Source organism: Macrobrachium rosenbergii, chromosome 37 (assembly GCF_040412425.1).
Source record: "Macrobrachium rosenbergii isolate ZJJX-2024 chromosome 37, ASM4041242v1, whole genome shotgun sequence".
NCBI classification, from domain to species: Eukaryota; Metazoa; Arthropoda; class Malacostraca; order Decapoda; family Palaemonidae; genus Macrobrachium; species Macrobrachium rosenbergii.
In genome coordinates this window covers 5,017,983-5,039,558 of record NC_089777.1, presented here as the reverse complement: position 1 = coordinate 5,039,558, position 21,576 = coordinate 5,017,983, and the positions used below count along the sequence as shown (strand labels likewise).

General features: G+C 42.1%; 1 protein-coding gene across 4 annotated transcripts in view; it reads left to right on the top strand.

The window, feature by feature from the left end:
- Positions 1–21,576, top strand: part of LOC136825259 (glutathione S-transferase theta-1-like) — a 138,584-nt gene that overhangs the window by 86,864 nt on the left and 30,144 nt on the right. For all 4 annotated transcript variants that reach the window (XM_067081312.1, XM_067081314.1, XM_067081313.1 and 1 more), the window contains one exon: positions 14,660–14,840. In XM_067081312.1, coding sequence (XP_066937413.1) covers positions 14,660–14,840 — 181 coding nt within the window. The remainder of the gene's footprint in view (positions 1–14,659; positions 14,841–21,576) is intronic.

Here is a 21,576-nt window from a genome sequence, read left to right as displayed (position 1 = left end):
GCTGAACTATATTTTCCTGTTTAAAAAGCACTCTGAGACATATTTCTCAAGATGACCACCAAGATGTTTGTCTTTCTTTACATAAGTTTTGTCCCGGCTAGTACATTTTCAAAGTTATGCATACAGTGCTGCTGTTTCTCGATCTACTACTGTTCACATATGCAGCTGCAGAGTGATGTGCAGGGAAGCTCTGCCTGAGAGCACTTGCATCTTCCTTTGCAAACCTTCTTACAGGAGCACTTTGTCAATTCTTGACAGCGTGCTGCAATCGGTGGTGGTGTTGTCCAATGCATCTGCCATGCTTCTCCTTTCTGTGTCCACCCCCATTCAGCTGGACTGCTCATGTGTGGATTACAGTGGACTGCCTGGCCCCAGATGATCCCAGCCTGGTAGGCTTCATGCTTTGCATGTTCTCTGAGGGCTGCCTGTGTTGGTGGAATTGAGTTGTACGGCCTCTGCTTCGGGCAAACAGATCTAGTCTTGCTTCGTCCACACCAGTGGCTGCACTTGATCTGTCGTACATGAGGACAACAAATCTTTCCAGCCCCTGCATGTCAAGATCACGAATCAATGTTGGATGCTGGCTGAGATTGATGAATGTTTCAGTAATATCATCAAATACGTTCCAAGTCTGCCATGCAGATTTCTTCGCTTTCCCGCTGAAGGCAGACTCAATGTCACATCCAGTGAGGAGATCCCTCTAGCTTTCTCAAGCTCAATTGCAGAAACTACCTCATGGGCTGGAATCCATCGCATATGGGCTCCTTGGCCAAAGGCAATCCCATTTCCTGAAGACCTAGTTTCTGGAAGGATGGCAGTACAGATATTGCTATGACTAACATATCTGTGTAATTAGCCTTGATGGTTATAGACTTGCTCCCATCAGTCGTTGTATCCCTAGCATGAACAAATATTCGACTGTCAGCTGCTTTGTGACAACATGGGGACACAGCATCCAGAGACTTCACTGTGTTGCTAATGGCATCCTCTCCTTTTGTGACAATGACTGTGCTTGTCATTTCTGCTTCACATCAGCCACATTCTCAGTGAGGAAGACCTCCTCCAACCAAGAATATTCTTCTTTCAAATGTGACCTGATTGACTCTGGTGCTGGTAAGGATTGGCTTGCAACTGGAGTAGGATTGGGGTTTTTGGTGATGTATGCTGGTCGAATATTGGTGTATGCTTCTGGAAGCTCTGGAACTTTTTTAACCCTCATTTTCTACTCTATATCTAGTTTGAGTGGCTCACATTCATCACCAGGATTTCCTGTGTTTTGATGCTAGAAAATGGACACACTTGTACCGTGTAATGATGTTTCACCTGTGGTTGCAATTGGATTATGATCTTTGTTATCAACTGCTCCAGTTGTGAACAAATTCTTTCTCAAGACTGGGGGACAGAGTACTCCATCTTCCACATACTGTGCAACAACTGCTTCTCCTAACTGTGCTGAGATTTCTAGGACTCGGTCATATGATATGCTGAGCCCATTCTCATGGAGCATTTCAATTATTTGTCTCCTCCTCGTCTTGGCAAACATGTACAGGCCCATGTAGACTGCAAAATGTGGCTCCCGGTCCTTGGAATGCCTGTGGACATCCTTTCCTTCCTTGTATTTGGTGAAGCAGTTGTCTGATTTCGACACTCCATGATGGAGTTGGGACTTGATGTCTGCACCATGTTCGATCATGCATACAAACTGAAGCAGTGATGGTGGCACAGACTGTTCTAAGTCTTTGTCATGAAAATAGCTGCTGAAATTCGACTTCTGACAGAGCATGTCTTGTCTTATTATCCCAGTGGCTTTTGCTAGATGGATTGCTTCACCATAACAAGATGCTTCTCATAGGATTGAACCTACATCAGTTTCAACAGCCAACAGAACTTCTCGTCCTTGGCAATTAGCTTGTGGCTGTGGAATGTGCAAAAGCAGCTGATCCTTGAGTCGAGTAGGATGAACATCAGGCGAGTCAACACCAAGCTGTTCCAGCCTCTGCTTGTAAAGCTTGGTCAAATCAGCAAGCTTGAAAATCGGTGGCCTCTCACTGGCATTTTTCATCTCACAGATGTAGGTGACTAGTTCAGAGAAAGCAATTGGATATGCATCCTTCCAGTGTTCCTGTGCTTTTTCTTGCTCCCGCACCTTAAGGTATGCTGGTTCTCGGTTATACAATGCCACCAAACAGCCAGGGTGATATTTCACTTCTTGGGCTACGACATCTCCTGCACTTAGTCTGGCGAGAAGTTTTGTATCACTGAGTGTTTTGGCACATTCATTTATTCTCCGATTCACTTGCATTGTCATTGCTTCTCTAAGCTCCCCTCCTTCAGTTTCGTATAAGAAGCATTCTTTTGTTTTAGTTTCTTGGAGCTTTCGTGGAATCTTACTACTACTGCCCTCATCACTAGTACCTACATGACTTGCTCTTTTTTCAGCTTGGTGTAACTTTGTGTTGTTGAACAGAAGCCTGCAACTCTGATGATATTGTGCCTTATTTTTCTCAATGTTTCCTCTATCCCAGAACCTTCGTCAAGTAAAACAGAGGAATACTCTTTGCCAGGTTCGTATATCCATCATCCCCTCTTCTGGCAGGATTGGCCTGGGGAGATTTTAGATCTTCTATCTTAACCTCCTGACATAGGCAACACTTGGTCCAGTCTGTTTTCCATGATCGTCCAGTAGAGTTCGCATCCATGATTACAATGACGTTCAGGGTCGAGGGTTTATCCTTTTACCACCCTGTACATTTAATAGTATAATAGGCCTCTTATGTCCTGTAATATACAATAGGCACTTTCCTGTATGGGATACAACTAGGTTCCTGCACTGTGCCATACACCTAGTCTGATCGTTCATCCAGTGTCATAAGTCCCATGGGATCTGTACACCATCCAGATAACTAAAACCCTGTTATCCTTGTTCGGCTCTCCCGCGCTGGCATGTCCTGTCCATTCAGGTGTGGCTGCCTAACATTTGGAGTTGATTAGGCAGCATTTGGGATACTAGTAGGTTGTTGCAGTATGATGCCAACATAAATTTCCTACTTAGCTGACACTGAACCCCATGCTGAGTTTCACAGCATTGATGTCACCAATGTGCCTTGGTAGTGCCCGACAATCATTCCTTTGATACAGTTCCTTAATCATGTTATAAACTAGAAAATATACATCAGCAGGCAAAAAAACATAGTAATCCACACTTAGATCATGCAATTCGGACAACTACAAATATTTCTAAGCAAAACATCAACTTCGGGTGGTTATTTTGGCGGCCATCTTGAAAAATAGCCGCCATTTTGGATTTTCAATTGGCCAATTGGGCAGATTTGATTAGTATTTCTTGGAGAACAATTGTCCCAATTTGACACTTGTATCATCATTTGCACGATTCTTCTAAAAAATTATTCTTATCTACCCCACTAATTGGCTTGGCTGATGCCATCTCATCTTGACCCAGGGCTTCTTATCCTCGGCTGTTGCTTGGAAGATCTGAACATTGGAAGTACCCTGGCAGGGAACCACCTCTCTCTCCTGCTCCTTTTTGTCCTTCTGCTCTTCCTATTCTGTGGATTGGCTAACATTCAACACCATCTGCTACTCTAAGTGGTCAACTGTGCATGGTATCAGTCCTGACCGAGCTGGACCATTCATGGACTACTCTATTGACCATAACTGTCCATCTACACCCAGTATGTACTGGTCTTGTCCTATCCAGGTTGGCCACTGTCCAGTTTGGAGCAGCCATTAGTATGCTCTGCCAAAAGTCGTTAAGGGGCAGTTCACCAGTACCCAGTACCAGTTCTGCCTGGTCCAATTCTGTTGTTGGGTTGGTAATGAGCAACAGGGAGGCTGACTATGCACAATTATCCTCCACTTCTTCAGAGCTTGTCACTTCCAATGTGTTCAGGCACTGGACATGTGCTTCACTGGTCATGCGAGTATTATCTATGATGGCCTAGCATGGTGCATTCTTTTACCTCTGTGGAAGGGCCCCTTGCTTGATGTGAATTCTGTGGAACTAAGTGTTTTTGCCTTCTGCACCACACTGGCGTGAGTGGAAGAGGCTTGTTCCTTAGCTTGTGGTTGTGGAAAAGTGTGTGAGCTATTCCTAAGCATTTGGTCTTTTCAACCAAGTGGACCTTCAGGTTCTCTCCAGATACTGTGCTTTCATATTTTATATTAACCCTTAAACGCCGAGCCTCTATTTACAAAAACGTCTCCCGTATGCCGGCGTTCGGGGAGTTAAGCCAAGCGGAAAAAAGTTTTTCAAAAATCACAGCACGCTTAGTTTGTAAGATTAACAGTTCATTTTGGCTCCTTTTTTGTCATTGCCTGAAGTTTAGTATGCAACCATCAGAAATGAAAAATATCATTATCATATATAAATGTTGAAATATATGACCGCAAAAAAAATTTTCATATATAATTTTATACAAATCATGCTGTGAGCAAAACAGTTAAAGCTAATGGATTATTTTTTTTTCTTTGTATTGTACACTAAATTGCGATGATTTTGGTATATAACAAATTGTAAAACGATCAAAGCAATGCAGAGAAAATATTATCACAATATGATGCATGAATCCGTAACGTGCGGACGTAAAAAAATGTTTTTTTCAAAAATTTACCATAAATCGAAATATTGCGCTAGAGACTTCCCATTTGTTGAAAAATGAAGCTAATTGATTGATTATTACTGGACTGTAAGTGTTTTAGCTTACAATTGCAGTTTTCGACCGTTTCGGTCGAGTTAAAGTTGACCAAAGGTCGAATTTTTTCTATTTATCGTGATTTATATGAAAATATTTCAAAACTGATAAAAGCTACAACCATGAGTCATTTTCTGTTGTATTCTACATGAAATTGCGCACATATTCATATATAAAACTTTATGTAATGACTAATATAAAACGGTGCAAACATTACGACAACGTGACGAAAGAATTTCTGAGATGTTCGGCCGAGTTACCGCGCAGACGTAAGGAAAATGTTTTTTTCAAAAATTCACCATAAATCAAAATATTGTGCTAGAGACTTCCAATTTATTGCAAAATAAAGGTAAATGATTGAGTATTACTAGAATGTAAGAGTTTTAGCTTACAATTGCGTTTTTCGACCATTTCGGTCGAGTTAAAGTTGACCGAAGGTTGAAATTTTGGCAGTTATCGTGATTTATGTGAAAATATTTCAAAAGTGATGAAAGCTACAACCATGAATTATCTTCTGTTGTATTCTACATGAAATTGCGCACATTTTCAAATATAAAAGTTTATGTAACGACTAATGTAAAACGACGCAAACATTACGACAACATGACGAAAGAATTTCTGGCGCGGACGCAAGGAAAAATTTTTTTTTAAATTCATCATAAATCGAAATATTGTGCTAGAGACTTCCAGTTTGTTGCAAAATGAAGGTACATGATTGAATATTACTAGAATGTAAGAGTTTTAGCTTATAATTGCGTTTTTTTACCATTTTGGTCGAGTTTAAGTTGACCGAAGGTTGAATTTTGGCAGTTATCGTGATTTATATGAAAATATTTCAAAACTGATAAAAGCTACAACCATGAGTTATTTTCTGTTGTATTCTACATGAAATTGCGCACATTTCCATATATAAGGGATTTTGACAGGAAAAATCTATTTCTGGGTGAGGGCCTGTGTCGCTCAGTGAAATGTCCCTATACAGCACACATTTCTAGGTATAAGTATTGCTAGATATACCAGAGAAAAAAGCCAATAGGATGCCAGAGTTACTACCTCTGGATCGATACATCCTTATAGGATGTCGGTATGTCATCTAGGAGCGAGTGGAAGCTACTACCACAGACACTTAACCCAATAGACTCCTCCTCTCCAAAACCCCTCTGCCTAAGAGGTGCCGATACAACGGTCCCACCACCGCTACTACTAATTCTACCCACAATGCACCATCCCGAAATAGCACCCAAGCTTTTTTGGCTAGATCAGGGTGGGAAATATAGAGGGATGGGTTCACTGAGCGACACAGGCCCTCACCCAGAAATAGATTTTTCCTTTGTCAGAATCCCTTTTCTGGGCTTGTCCTGTGTCGCTGAGTGAAATAGTAGCAGAGAATTGACCAAAGAAGCTTGTAAATTTAAAAAGGATTAATGTATTAAGGATAAAATAAAATTTTTATTTTGAATATGCTTTTTACTAATCCAGAAAAGCAAATATAAAAATAAATTAGTACAAAAGGACAATAACTAACTTAATTAATGCAAATTAATGTGGTTACAATCTTAAGATTAATAAACAAACTAGTAACCATCACCTATAAAACAATATTTAGTGAAAACTTAACAACTAAGGTGATAAAGCAAAGCCAGGAATGGATTGAGAAGCAACCCAAACCCAGACAACAAGATAGGAAGGACGGGAATACGAGCGAGGCAGGTAGGTGAGAAGTACCAACTGGTAGGGCAAGCAAAATACAAAACAATTACAATTACAAATTACCGACAATAAAATATTATAAAACAATATTAGGCTGACTCTGGGGAAACAATGTTCCTGCAGCGACAGCAGAAAACTTCAAAGCCTCCAAGGATTTGAGATAATAACGTTTAAAGACTCTAGGGGATTTCCAGCCCATATATTTTTTAATTTCCTCAAAATTCATGTGTTGGAAATAATTAACTGAGGTGGCTACAGCCTGGATATCATGGACCTGGGGGATTGAATCCGGATTAGCTTGTTTAATAAAATAAAGTATTTGTTGCCTAATGCCATTCAAGGAAATGGTTCCACCATTTTCTCTAACAAAAAGTGGACCTGAAGACCTCTGAGAGGTTCTCTCTCTAGGTAGGCTTTTAATGTGACCACCGGACATAAGGAGGGATCTTCTAAAAGGGGTATTATCTTCCAGGGAGACCACCTAATTAGAGGATCTTCATTCTAAGCTAAAAACATTTGATCTGGAGAGAGTAGAACCTCTCCTGATGGGAGGAAATCCACATGATTAGGCTCTCTAGAAAGGGCTGACAGTTCAGAGATTCTAGCTCCTGAAGCCAGGCTAATTAAAAACAAAGTTTTTCTAAGAAGAGTCGAATAAGGGCAAGACTCATTATTTGTGTCTGAGGCTAACTTTAATACATCGTTTAAAAACCAAGAAACCGTTTTAGGACGGGTTGTTGGTCTAAGACGGGCACAAGCTTTAGGAATAGATGAAAAGTATGAGTCCGTCAGATCAATGTTAAATCCCCAAAGGAATACTTTCTTTAAGGCAGATTTAGTTGTAGTAATTGTACTAGCTGCCAGACCTTTGTCAAAAAAGGTCTTAAAATGAGATCGTAAGATTAGTAGTCATAGTATGAACGTCTGAATCCTTCAGAAAAATAGCAAGTTTTTAACTGCTGAATCATACTGGCGAAGAGTAGATTCTCTCTTATCTGATTCCAAAAGTAATGTGTTTTGAGGATCAATATTAGCATTTTCTGGGCCGAAAACTTCATGAAATCCATAAAGTTAGGGCATTCAGCATTCTTGAGGAAGCTGACACAATCTGAGTTTGCACTACTTGGGTTAATATTGGATGAGGAATTTGCAAGGCCTTGAGTTTCAGCTCTAACAGAAGCGGAAACCAATTGCTCTTCAGCCAGTTGGGAGCAACTAAAGCTATCTGACCTTTGAATGACCTGAGTTTGTGTAAAACTTTCCACAGAAGATTTACTGGAGGAAAGAGATAGATCTTTTCCCATTTGTTCCAATCTATTGACATTGCGTCTGTAGCATAAGCCCGAGGGTCCAGGTTCGAAGCTATGTAACATGTGAGTTTGTGATTTGATTCCGTGGCAAAAAGGTCCACCTGAAGCCCGGGAATCTGTTGGAGAATCCAATTGAAGGATTTCTTGTCCAAGGACCATTCCGATTCTAGAGGAGACGCCCTTGACAGAGAATCTGCCATCACGTTCCTTACTCCTGACAGATGTGTTGCTGACAGGTGCCAATGATTTTTCATTGCTAATGAAAAGATCGCTATCATAACATGATTTATGTGACTTGTCTTGGAACCTCCCTGTTCAGACAATGAACTATCACTGCACTGTCCAGAACTAGCCTGATATGTATGTTCCTGGCCAGACGTAAACGTTTCAGAATCAAGAAAACTGCCATCGCTTCCAGAATGTTTATGTGGAAGAGACGAAAGTGGCTTGACCAGATTCCTTGAACCTTCTTGTACTGCGAATAGCCCCCAACCAGTCAGAGATGCGTCCGTGGGATGATCAGGGCTGGAGGGGGATATTGTAATGGAATCGATTTGGAAAGACTTTTGGCCGTTGTCCAGGGACGAAGTCTTTTCTTTAAGATTGAGGTATGAGGAGACTTTGTCTCTGAATTTGCAATTGGCTCGACTTCGCCACACTCGATTTATGTCCTTCAGTTTTGCTTTGAGGAGAAGGTCTGTTATTGACGCAAACTGGAGGGAACCCAGGATTCTTTCTTGAGTGCGACGAGAGGCTCGTTTGCACTTGAGAAACTGCCTTGTTGCTTTGGCAATCTCTTTGCATTTTGCTGGGGGAACTGAAAGTTTGTGGGTGCTTAAGTCCCACTGAATGCCCAGCCACTGAAATTTGGTTGCCGGGGTTAAACGAGATTTCTTTATGTTTATATGAAAGCCCAGATACTCTAGGAACTGAATCACTAACTTTGTCGACTTCTGACATTCGGAGACGCTGGAGGCCCAAATTAGCCAATCGTCCAGATAAGCCACCACCTTGATACCTTGAGATCTCAGTTCCTGTACCACAACTTCCCCAGTTTGGTGAAGATCCTGGGCGCTATGTTCAGTCCGGAAAGGCATTACCTGAACGAGTAAGCCTGTCTTCCCAGTCTGAACCCCAGATAAGGGAGAAGTTTCTTGCTATTGGAACATGATAATAGGCGTCTGTAAGATCTATAGAGGTGGTGACGGCCCCACGGGGAAGTAAGGTCCGCACCTGAGGGGACGGTCAACATACGGAACCTGTCGCATTGAATGTAAGAATTTAGAGTTGACAGATCTAAAATCACTCTTCTCTTGTCTGAGTCTTTCTTTGGCACGCTGAATAAGCGTCCTTGAAATTTTAAATGTCTGACTTTCTTTATCGCCTTCTTTAAAAGAAGGTCTTCTGTATAGTCTAACAGATCTGATGTTGGAGTCTGATAGAACCTGACAAGTGGAGGGGTCCCCTTACCCAGCTCCACCCTAGGCCTTTGAAATGATACTGTGGGCCCATGGACTGAATGTCCAATGGTCCCTGAAGAGGCGTAACCTCCCACCTACCTGGGGATGTTCATTTATTGTAAGACTTGCTGTCTCTAGTTCCTCTGAACCTCTACCTCGAGATTGGAGTCTGGGGCCAGATCTAGACCTGAAGCTCCCCTACCTCTATTTCCCTTGAACTGGCGGTAGCCCTGAAAGGTCTGGGACTCATAAGTAGGGTTGAAGGCAGGAGAAACATAGGTTGTTGAACCAGCGGGGATGGTTGGCCGGTTGGTTCAGTACAACGTATTGTGGATGTCCCTTGGAGGTGGAGGGCTGGGCAATCTGACCTACCGGGACTGTCTGAACAATTGTCTGGGTCTGGGGTGCCTTATAAGGGATGAAACCTCCTAGACCTCTTCCTGCCTTTAGGTTGGGGCCCGGAAATTCTGATGACTTCCTCTTAAAGGAGTCCCCACCGATCCGAAGATTTTGGTTGGCCCTGAGGCCTCACTGATTACTGAGTTGACCATATCTTCAGGGAATAGATTGGTCCCCAGATAGAGGATTTTATCAGCTTATTCGGCTCATGACGGATGGTCGCGTCAGCCAGAACAAACTTTCGGCAGTTCCTCCCTTGCCACAATGAAATCAAACAAATCACTCTGGAATGAGGCCAGTAGTGATTTTGTCAGACCCTGAACAGAGGTTCATCCTTGTAAACAGCAGACGTCAATTCCACCGAGGTGACGGAATTGATAGATCTGCTGAGACGGCACCTAGCCTCATACTCAGCTTTTATCAGAGACTCGGAAGCCTGGGTAGTTGTTCACTGAAGAGATTCGAGCGCACTCGAATCTAGTTTACCCACTGTAAAGGTTTCGGAGCTCCGGTCCAGCATTCTAAATCTGCTGGAAAGAGCAGAGAAGTAGGCTCCGCCTCACGAAGCTGCGGCATAGGCTTCTCCTCTGTTCCGGCCTGAAGGGTTAATTCTGCCACTTTAGAGGTGCAAGGAGTCGGGACATCCTCATTTACTGTGAACATCGTAAACCGCCCCTTATGAGGGGTCAATCTAGTGTTCGAACACTCCCAGTCAGATAGGATCCTAACCCATGCCAACTGCGCTTGGTCCCTGGGAAAGATCACTGTTTCTTTGGGAACCTTATCTTCCCTCACCAAGGCATCTTCGGAAAGCCGAGCATACCCCGGGAAGGGAAAAACAAGATCCGCCGGGAAGAACTCGTAATCTTCCACAGGGCGGGTGCCACAACCTTCAATGGTTAATTTACCATTAGCGAAAGGGGCATTAAAGGAAAGACGCCAAGGGTTAGAATCCTCATAAGCTGGTAGCTTAGAGGCGTCTGGAATGGCATAGGACCGTTGCTGTACCGGACCTGAACTAACCAGTCCGGCCAGCGACTCCTCTTGCGTCTTTAACCTGTCCGCCAAGGATTGAACATACTTTCCGACGACTCAAGACTCGAGGCAAGATCGCAAGACATTGCCTCGAACTGAGAGGAGACCTGTTCGGAAAACATTCTCATCATGGACTCCGTGAAAGCTTTAGGGTCAAAGTCAGGCTTTTTCGACCTGCTCGACTTTGTTCTCGACCCCTTAGAAGAGGGAGAAGCTTTCTGGGCGGAAGTCGAAGGTTTCGGAGTCAATGAAACCTTGGCGGAACTAGGTACAGATGAGGTTTTCGGGGTTTAGTCAATTTAGGTAATGTCTTCGTCTTCAAAGAGGACTTCACCTTGGGGATCACCGACCCCGAACAGGTCCCCAGGGTGGAGCTCTTAGAGAATCCGTGGAAGGATGAAGACGAAGACGCAGGAGAAGTGAGAGATAATGGATTAATAAAACTACCTGCCTCACTTACATCCCTACCTTCCTGCTCCGGTCGATGGCCATTGGTTCGACGTCCAGGTTGATGTTGGCCACTTCTCGCCACTTCACGCACAGCTCTTGATCTTCTGGCGAGACCTGGGTTTCAAGCCTAATCCTGTTGATCAGGGTTCAGCTACTTCAGGAGCTACGGCTGCAGAGGCCCTAGCATTTGGGTAAAGAATGTTGCAGATATCCTCTGCCAGCACATAAGGACGCCCTGACCAACATTGTGTCCAAAGCCGCCAACCCAGATCTTCAATGTCGCTAGAGACGAAGCTTGACGGGACCGAGGACTTGTTAATTGAATCTCATGTCAATAAAAGGGATTGACAAGGATATTATCTTATATCAAATATAAACACAATTATTTAAACTAACTGTGTTAAATACAATTGAAGGTTAACGTACCGAATCATCAACCACATCTAAATAAAGAGCGTAGCACACGTCGCAGCTGTCAGGATGCCAGACGAGGTGGTCGCCGACCTCGACTGCACAACCGGCATGCGATCTGCATGCTACATGGCCACAGGGTTGCTGCAGGTAGGCGCACAACCCGGCTCCTGGCAATGTACCACCTATAATAAAAATTTATACATGAGCATCTAAAATAGGCGGCGGAACGGCTAAACTAGTAAAACTTAAAGTAAATATTCTGCCTCACACCGGAGTTGAAAACTATGGCTATGGCGGAAGTCTCCGATGGAATCCTAAACAGGTGGGCCAGACCTGAGTCGGATCACGCCAGAAAGCAATTCCGGTGACGCCGGAACGTCACGATAAATTAACTAAATGCACAGAAATCAACAACCAGGGAAGGCTATTCGCCGACGCGAAGAGTCGGGATAATTCACCAAACTTCGCTCACAGAAAAATAATAACAGTAACAAAACTCATATAATTCCGGTTCCTCTACAATTCCGCCGATAACAAAGCAACGACGCTCAAGCAAAAGTCCTATTAAGACTGAAGCGAGCTAACGATAGCTGCCGGAACGAGTCCGGATGACGGAGCGGTAGAGAAGCAGGAGCAGAAAATAAATCACAATTACTACTAGTAAAATTTATAACAGCTTCTCTCCAGTTCCGCCGTAAGCAAACGACAACGACGCTCAAGCTAAAGTTTCTGCTAGAAGCTAAAGCAAGTTAACGATAGCCACGAACAGGTCCGGACGGCGAACGGGGAAGACACGGGAGTGAAAACATGGCGACAACAACAGGTCAGGTGCCTAGGCACCTTCCACGGCGTCATCTCAACCGAAGGGGAAATGAGCTAAGCTCTAAAATGCCCCAACGGGAGAGCCAAGACAAAAAAGACTGATATACAGGGGGTGAGATAAGGCGAAAGGATGAACATTGGTACTATCACCTAGCCTAACCTCCAGAAGGCACCTCCTGGAAATGTAGGCTAGGATTCGCCAAAAATTCGAACGAGAAAGAGCGCTAGCGCCAACACCACTTCCAGGATTGAAGAATCAACTGGTCAGGGAAGAAGGGCCTGCACTCAAACCCGAACGAAGGCAACCCAAGAAAACTGTACCAACTCAGGCCTATAGGCCAAGGAGGAAGGAAGACTGGGGCCAACATAGCCTACCTTCCAAGAATCAGCGAGGCCGAACTGGTCAGGTAGGCTAACAACACCACCCAAACAGACTCAAGAACTAATACACACATAATAAATGACATAATGACATATTAAATAATATGTCTACAAACGGTAAATAAAGGAAAGCTAGGCTAGGCCTAACTTTCAATTTCTAAGGTATAAAATAATAGTCGATCGCGTCAGATCGAGCGAAAATTGAACCTATCATAAAAAGAATGTAGTAATTGTAAATTTCTATCGATTGAACGAAAGAAAGCAATCATATAAAAAGACTGTAGTAAGCCGCCACGAACGAACATGAAATGGCGGCCCTCAGTCGATCATGCGAAACAATAAACAGAACAAAATAATCCGTTCGCATACCAAAAACATTCAATTTTGAATACTCAACTTAGAAGAAGATGTTCCTTGATCAGATGATGCCATCATGAAAGCGAGATAATCCAAAATATGAAAATAAGAATAAAATAGCACCACAAAAATCACGAGTGGTTCGTAAGCGTGCTATAAGTGGATGGTGCATTGTGGGTAGAATTAGTAGTAGCGGTGGTGGGACCGTTGTATCGGCACCTCTTAGGCAGAGGGGTTTTGGTGAGGAGGAGTCTATTGGGTTAAGTGTCTGTGGTAGTGGCTTCCACTCGCTCCTAGATGACATACCGACATCCTATAAGGATGTATCGATCCAGAGGTAGTAACTCTGGCATCCTATTGGCTTTTTTCTCTGGTATATCTAGCAATACTTATACCTAGAAATGTGTGCTGTATAGGGACATTTCACTCAGCGACACAGGACAAGCCCAGAAAAAACTTTATGTAATGACTAATATAAAATGGTGCAAACATTACGACAACGTGACGAAAGAATTTCTGGCGCGGACGTAAGGAAAAAGTTTATTTTAAAAATTCATCATAAATCGAAATATTGTGCTAGAGACTTCCAATTTGTTGCAAAATGAAGGTAAATGATTGAATATTACTAGAATGTAAGAGTTTTAGCTTACAATTGCATTTTTTTACCATTTCGGTCGAGTCAAAGTTGACCGAAGGTTGAAATTTTGGCAGTTATCGAGATTTATGTGAAAATATTTCCAAACTGATAAAAGCTACAACCATGGGTTGTATTTTGTTGTATTTTACATGAAATTGCGCACATTTTCATATATAAAACTTTCGTAACGGCTAATATAAAACAGTGCACAAATTACGACAAAATGACGAAAGAATTTCTGAAATTTTCGGCCGAGTTACCGCGCGGACGTGAGGAAAAAGTTTTTTTCAAAGATTCACCATAAATCGAAATATTGTGCTAGAGACCTCCAATTTGTTGCAAAATGAAGGTAAATGATTGAATATTACTAGAATGTAAGAGTTTTAGCTTACAATTGTGTTTTTCGACCATTTCAGTCTAGTCAAAGTTGACCGAAGGTTGAAATTTTTGTAGTCGACGCGTGCACGTCGTCCACTGCACCCAACAGACAATTTTAGTCGACATATGATACGTCCAGTAGGCATTTAAGGGTTAATTGCCCTGGTCCCTACAAGCCCAAGGGGTGCTGAAGGAAGTGGCTTCAGTGATTTTTGCTGCATATTTATCACCATAGAGGGGAAATGCTTACAGTGTGCCTTGTGTGGCACTCTGCAGGTTGTACTAAAGGTTCTTTGCAGTGTCCCATCAGCTCCAGAAAATTCATTCATTCATTGTAATGTAGTTTTTCATGTAGATGTTCAACTTCTATAGATTTACTTTTTTGCAATGCCACCTCATCTAAGAACTATGTTCTTGAATGATCCTGTTTGGAGCTCCATATGAAAATCAAATGTGACTTAGTGGCTTAGATACATTTATTTACAGTATTAAAGCTACAGATATTAATGTAAGATTAAATTTGCATGGTATTTACTTAAAAGTTTACTGTACTGAGTGGTATATAATTCTGTTATTTTACCGTATACTTAACAGTTTTTACGGCCAAAGATGTTTGGCGTTGAGGTGAACCAGAAGAAAGTTGACGAGTTTCAGAGCAGAATGGAAACAACTCTCGAACAGTTTGAAACAATATGGCTGAAAGATAAGCCATTTTTAGCAGGCTCTGAAATTACTATTGCTGATTTGCTTGCTGCTTGTGAATTAGAACAACCAAGTGAGTGCTAGGCTAGTCTGTTTATATCCTTTTTTGTGGAAAAAAGATGTTTTTGATAGCATAGTCGCTTGTTTGTCCTGAAGGAGTTTCCATGGTGACCAAACTGATGTCAAAGGAATTTGCAATGCTACAACTCCCTTTTGAAAGGAAAAAGCTCCCTTTAGATAGTGCTACGCAACAGTTCGGGACCCCTATGAGAAGAATCTCAGAGGGGACAGCCTCGGCAGAATTTCATGATAGGCTCCACCTCCTTAGTATTATAACCTCTACCACCTAGCTGGAAGTTGCCACCAAAAGGCTTCCAGAAGATTCCAGAACAATTTTTGCTGTTGTGGCCAAAAGTCTTATGAGAACCCTATGAGAAGCACTCTGTGACTTTCTAGAGTGGCACATAAAAGCACGAATGGAAACAGTGGAGGGCTCCAACAAATCACTTCCCAATGTAGCTTCATTATTACATTCTAACCCCTACTGCAAAGACCTGTTTGAGGAGTCTGTTGTGGCTAAACTTAATGAGCAAGCCTGGCAACAGAACTGTACAGTGTAGGCTCTTCTGGGAAAGAGGAATTCAGGAAACAAATAACCCAAAACTTCCCTTTACCTAACCCAAAAAAATCCTGTGAGTCTTCAGTCACCCCAGAAGTTTTCCTTAAAGGCAGGTAGGTGGTCAGAGGGGACAACTCCCTACAAAGGGACAACAACAATAACAGCAAGGAAATCCTTTTCACAAGGTCCAAAGACCCTCTTATGAGGGAAAAGGAAAAGCAACACCTGGAATGCTTATCGAGGGCAAAGGCAGATACCAATGGGAATTGTATGGTCAGGGGTCGACTTCGATGACACCACAGGCAATGGAAGTCTTCCCCCCCCCTCCCTTTAAAGGGGTTCTTCCAAAAAACAGACCCCTCTCTGGAAGACTGTGTGCAGAAGGTCCTGTTAAAGGGAGCTGTAGAGAAACGAGTATATTTGCCACCAAACACGTCTCTTCAGTGTCCCCAAAAAAGGGTTCCTGCGAACGAAGAGTGATCCTCGACTTATCAAGTATGTTCAGTCACTCCAAAAGGGACTTGGACAGTTTCTATAGATCTGAAATATGCATACTGGCATTTCCCTATCACCATTCCCTTCCTCCCCTTCCCAGGGTTCCAGATGGGGAAAGATACATACAGATTCAAAGTCATGCCGTTTGGGCTAAACATTGCCCCAAGAATTTTTTACAAAATTAGCAACGGTAGTTGTTCGAGAACTCAGACAAGAAGGAATACAAATAATAGCCTACCTAGATGACTGGTCAATCTGGGGGCCCTCAGGAAAAGAGTGCTTGAAAAACCTAAGAGCAGTGGTCAGCAGACTACAGTCAAAACGTTTTATAATAAACTGGAAAAAATCCTGCCTCATGCCCAGCAGATGCTTTCAATGGCTGGGACTGTATTGGGATACTCTTCACAGCCTGTTGTCTCTTCCCATCAATACTGATTCTATTGCTGATCATATTTGTATAATTGGGGACCTTAATTCTCACCCCACAAAACAGTTTTATAATGAACTTACTCGCTTCTGTCAAAATTACGCTCTCCGAATTAGTGATGTAATGCTCTTCCCTCCCTCCTCCTATACCTATGTACAGAACAGAACGGACACAGTTACAACCCCCTGGCTGGACCAATGCATCACGTCCCCTCAACTTCATGATTCTATTGTGACCTGCGACATTCGCTATGATCTTGCAATGGCCTATGATCACATCCCCTTACAGGTGTCATTCAGTACCCCATTCCTCCCTTACCGTGAACTCCCTAACTGATCACCCACCTGGTGTTAACTGGGATTTTAAAAACCAACAGGAAACCAGATCCTTTAGGGAAACCACGGAAACCAGGCTGCGGTCAATAGCTCAACCGGCAGATGCCTTAAAACTAACCCAAAATGTAAAATGATGATGACCATTTCTACATTTTTGGGTTATCACCACTTCTTTGAGCTATTTGCACCTGGTTTCTCATGGTTTCCCTAAAGGATCTGGTTTCCTGTTGATTTTAAAATCCCAATGCCATCTGGTTGGTAAGTTAGGGGTTCACTTAGAAATGGGGTACTGAATGACACCTGTAACATAGGCCATTGGAAGATCATAGCGATCCAGGTCACAATAGAATCATGAAGTTGAGGGGACGAGATGCATTGGTCCAGCCAGGGGGTTGTAACTGTGTCCGTTCTGTTCTGTACATAGGTATAGGAGGAGGGAGGGAAGAGCATTACATCGCTAACTCAGAGAGCATGATTTTGACAGAAGCGAAGTAATCTTTCATTATAAAACTGTTTTGTGGGGTGAGAATTAAGGTCCCAATTATACAAATATGATCAGTTTATAAATCAGTACTGATGGGAAGAGACATCACAGGAGAGATCTGATTCAAGAAGACCTCTCCTGTGATAGGAGAGATCTGAAAGAATTCTATTTGAATATAATTTCTGCTATGTTCGCCTCCGGCAGGGATACCTTTAGATCTCATCAAGGCAACTCTCGTAATGTACCTGGATGGAATGACTTGGTTAAAGATCTTTATACATATTCACAAGAAATGTTTATACTGTGGAGGCAAAATGGTAGTCCGAGAGGACACTTTGCACTGTTAATGACGCAGGCGAGAGCGCAGTTCACACTTGCCCTTAAGCATTGCAGACTGAATGAAAAGCAACTAAAAGCTGATGCAGTGTCTAGAATCTTAGAATCTGGTGATTACCCCCGTCTTTGGAAGGACATTCAATCCCTAAATCCCAAAACTGAAAAGCTATCACAGAGAGTAGGAGAAGCCGTCAGTGACGAGGTCATAACAAGAATGTGGGGTGATCACTGCAGCAAGAATGTGGGGTGATCACTGCAGCACTATCCTGAATTGCATAAACGATCAAGACTCCCGCAGGGATGTAAATAAGCTCCTTACTGATAATATTCAGTTTCATTTCGCCGATCACATTACGCCAGGTAACATCAGCGATGCCATAAACAACCTGCCTAATAATAAATTGCCCGGCTGCGATGGTCTGCCTGCTGAAGCTTTCAAATTCTGCCATCCAATAATTTACATTTTGCTAGCTGTTCTATTTAATGTGTGCATAATTCACCAGTTTCTCCCAGACTCCCTACTCTTAGTTCACTTAGTACCATTAATAAAAAACAAGTTAAAGGATGCAGCTGACCCTGGCAATTATTGCCCAATTGCAATTACTACATTTGTGTTGAAGATACTTGAGTCACTTCTTCTAGTGAGACCTCCCCTTTTTACACACTACTGACAACCAGTTCAGCTTTAAAGCAAACCACTCAACCGACACCTGCATCTACATCCTGAAAGAATTGCTGAACTATTACCTTTCATCAGCCTCTCCTGTTTTCCTATGTTTTGTAGATGTGAGAAAAGCATTTGACAGAGTAAACTACCTGAAGCTCTTCCTGAAGCTGCACAAATGAGTCACACCTCTACATCTAATTGGCATTTTATGTTGTGGTTCTCCACACAGCAATTCTGTGTCAAATGGGGTAATGTACTGTTGTACACCTTCGGCTCCCTAAAGGGGCTCCGGCAAAGGGGCATTCTCTTTCCATACCTGTTTAACACATACACAGATGCCCTGAATGTCAAACTGAACTCACTCCCAATCAGATGCACTATCAACGAAACAACAATAAACAACCTCTTACGCTGATAATATGGTTCTGATTTCCCCATCAGTGCAAGGTCTCCAGCAGCTCATCGACACCTGCTGCCAATATGCAGAGGAATTTGATATCCTGTACAACGAAACCAAAACCCAGTGTGTGCCGCTGCTCCCGAGATCGCTTAAGCATATTGCAGAAACACTTATTTTCCTCGGAAATCATCGTCTGGAACTCGTGAATGAATTTCCCTATTTGTGACACATTATCACGGACAACCTAAAAGATACGGCAGACATAGAACAGAGGCTTCGTAAACTGTGCAACTGGCAACATGATTGCAAGGAGATTTGCCTTCTGTCACCAAGAAACGAAACTGCTGCTCTTCTCCTCGTACTGCTACAGTTTATACGGGTGTTTCCTTTGGACGAACTATACCCGAGAGACCATGAGACGTATCACTGTTGTTCACAATGACATTCTGAGACGCCTCACAAACACACCTCGCTATCATTCAGCCATGCAGATGTTCATAGAAAACCGCCTGGATAATTTGAAAATCAGTGTGAGGCGAACAATGTCCAATCTAATCATCCGACTGAGAAACAGCAGCAATTCGCTCATACAAAGCATCATAAGCAGTGAGGCAAGAAGAAGATCTGAATTGTGGGAAAGATGGAATGATGAGGCGTCTGTTCCTTGATTGACATTCTCTATTTTTGCAATTATGAAGGGTCATCTCCAGAATCCGTTGTTATTTTTATTATTAGTATTATTATATTATTATTATTATTATTATTATTATTATTATTATTATTATTATTATTATATTTCTCCATTTTTTGGTATTTTTACTTTTTATTATTACTGTGATTAATATCACTGTAGAGTTTTGCAATTTCCAATATTCGTATTTAGCCTTCTGGACCTGACTTCTGTAACCACCGAAGGTCCCCAGGTGGAAATTAATCGTCTGCAATTTGTATTTTTTATTGTTATCATTTCCTATTTTTTTTCCTATTATGTTCCATATAATTACTGCCATTACCGTTATTATGAATTCTTCTATTTTTCCTACTTCTTCAGCAACTGTGTGGATACTGTCGATAATTATTTTTATCATGTTACCATATGTATCTAGATTGTATGTATTGTATTTGTATATTCCATGTATATGGCCTTGAGCCAAAATAAAGCTTATTATTAATACTCAAAACAATAAGGCAGGGCCTCAAAACGTTTCTGGCACAGCCCAGTTTCCAGACAGCAATTAGAACATATGAGTGGCGCAGTGTAATAAGGTGCTGCGCCGTTTTAAAAAATGATAAAAACGCATTTAAAGTTTGCCAACTATGAAAACGCTTATAAAAGAAAAACCAGCCAAACGATTTCTATGAATCATACCTCATTTTAAAGGAAATTTATTCGCCTATTACATATGCAAAAATCATTATAGTATGTTTTGTCATTTAGCGCCACAACCACAAAAGTGAGGTAATGTAAGATTGTAAAGTGTTAATGAACACAATGAAAATGTTTTCATACGGCAATTAAAGCATGTTTTGTGAAAACAACCTAAAATATTTATCCTAATAATGCTCTAAAATTATTATTATAACATATCTGAGTAAAATTTCCATGAAAATATTATAAAACAAAAACATCCACCCACGCACCTCCACTGGTTGCCGCTTGCCTCCTTTTTTATGACGAAGTCTTATGATGTAGCAGTGAGAACTCAAGGGCGAAATTTCCCTTTGTTTTGCATGGATTTTCGAACCTTTTGCCAGTAACATAAGGGGACAAAGTGTGTGTACAGGATAGTGCTGTACTTTAGCTGCTCGCTCACAATAAAAACCAGTTCGGCCGCCTGGCGCTTGCCACCTTGTTACGCCTGCCCCTCATATGATGAGCCTGCTGCAGTTCGCATCAGTAATAGATCCAGTACTCAGATTGCAACAAAATAATGTGAACAAATTCTGGTTATTGCATACAAGAAAAAAGATGTGAGACTGGCCTCACCAAAAGATTAAAAAAGTTGGGGAGATACCTCGGCCTTGGACCTGGAAGTAATCTCTGACAAAATAGGTCACCCTGACTCCTCCGTCTGTATGAGTGACAATACAGACAGATGCCTCATTGACAGGTTGGGAGGACATTGGGAGGATCATCAGGTGACAGGTGCTGTTACAACAGTTACGGCATACAAGGCAGCATTAACAGAACCCTTGCTTTATGAATTGTGCTTGACTCTACTAATATAGAAATTGTCACTTCCCTTTTCCGGTCTTTTGAACTACAAAGACCCATTCCCGAAAGACTTCCAATTACTTGGTCCCTGAAGAAGGTGCTTAGACTTCTATCAATCCCTCAATTCAGCAGATTCAATATAACCAAAACTCACATGCTGCAAAAGTTGATCTTCTTGATTGTGTTAGCTTCAGGAGCTCATATTAGTGAATTGGGCTCTGTTAGACGGGACGATGCATTGTGCAAACAGCTGACCATCAATTATTATTGTCCTTTGGTCCGTCATTCCTAGCCAAGAATGAGAATCCTTTAAGAAGGAAATCCCCTATTTTGAAAAGAAAACTCAATGTAGCAGACAAGACATTATGCCCAGTTCAAGCACTTAAGGTTTACCTAGAAGTCACAGCAAACATCCCAGAGGGTCTGATTCTCCTACACCCTAGCACAAACAAACCACTCTCCCTACAAGGGCTGAGAATGATTGTAGTGTCTCTCATTAAAAAGGCAAATCCACACTCCTCTCTTAGGTCACATGATATTAGGAAAGTAAGTAGGTTGTTGGCCTTCTTCAGAAATGTCTCTTTCGAAGAAGTATCCGAATGTACAGGATGGTCATCAGAGACAGTATTTGTAAAAAACATTATTCCCATGAGCTTGAACAAATTCAACTACAGTATGTATCAGTAGGTGGTATGGTTAGTCCCTAGGCACTACAACAGAAAACTAGGGGTCTTATTGAAGGTGAGTATGCTAAGTATCACTAGGAGAAGGGCGACAGTACTGCAACCAAACCCAGCATGCTTAGGTAAGCCACTGTAGAACTACATCCTA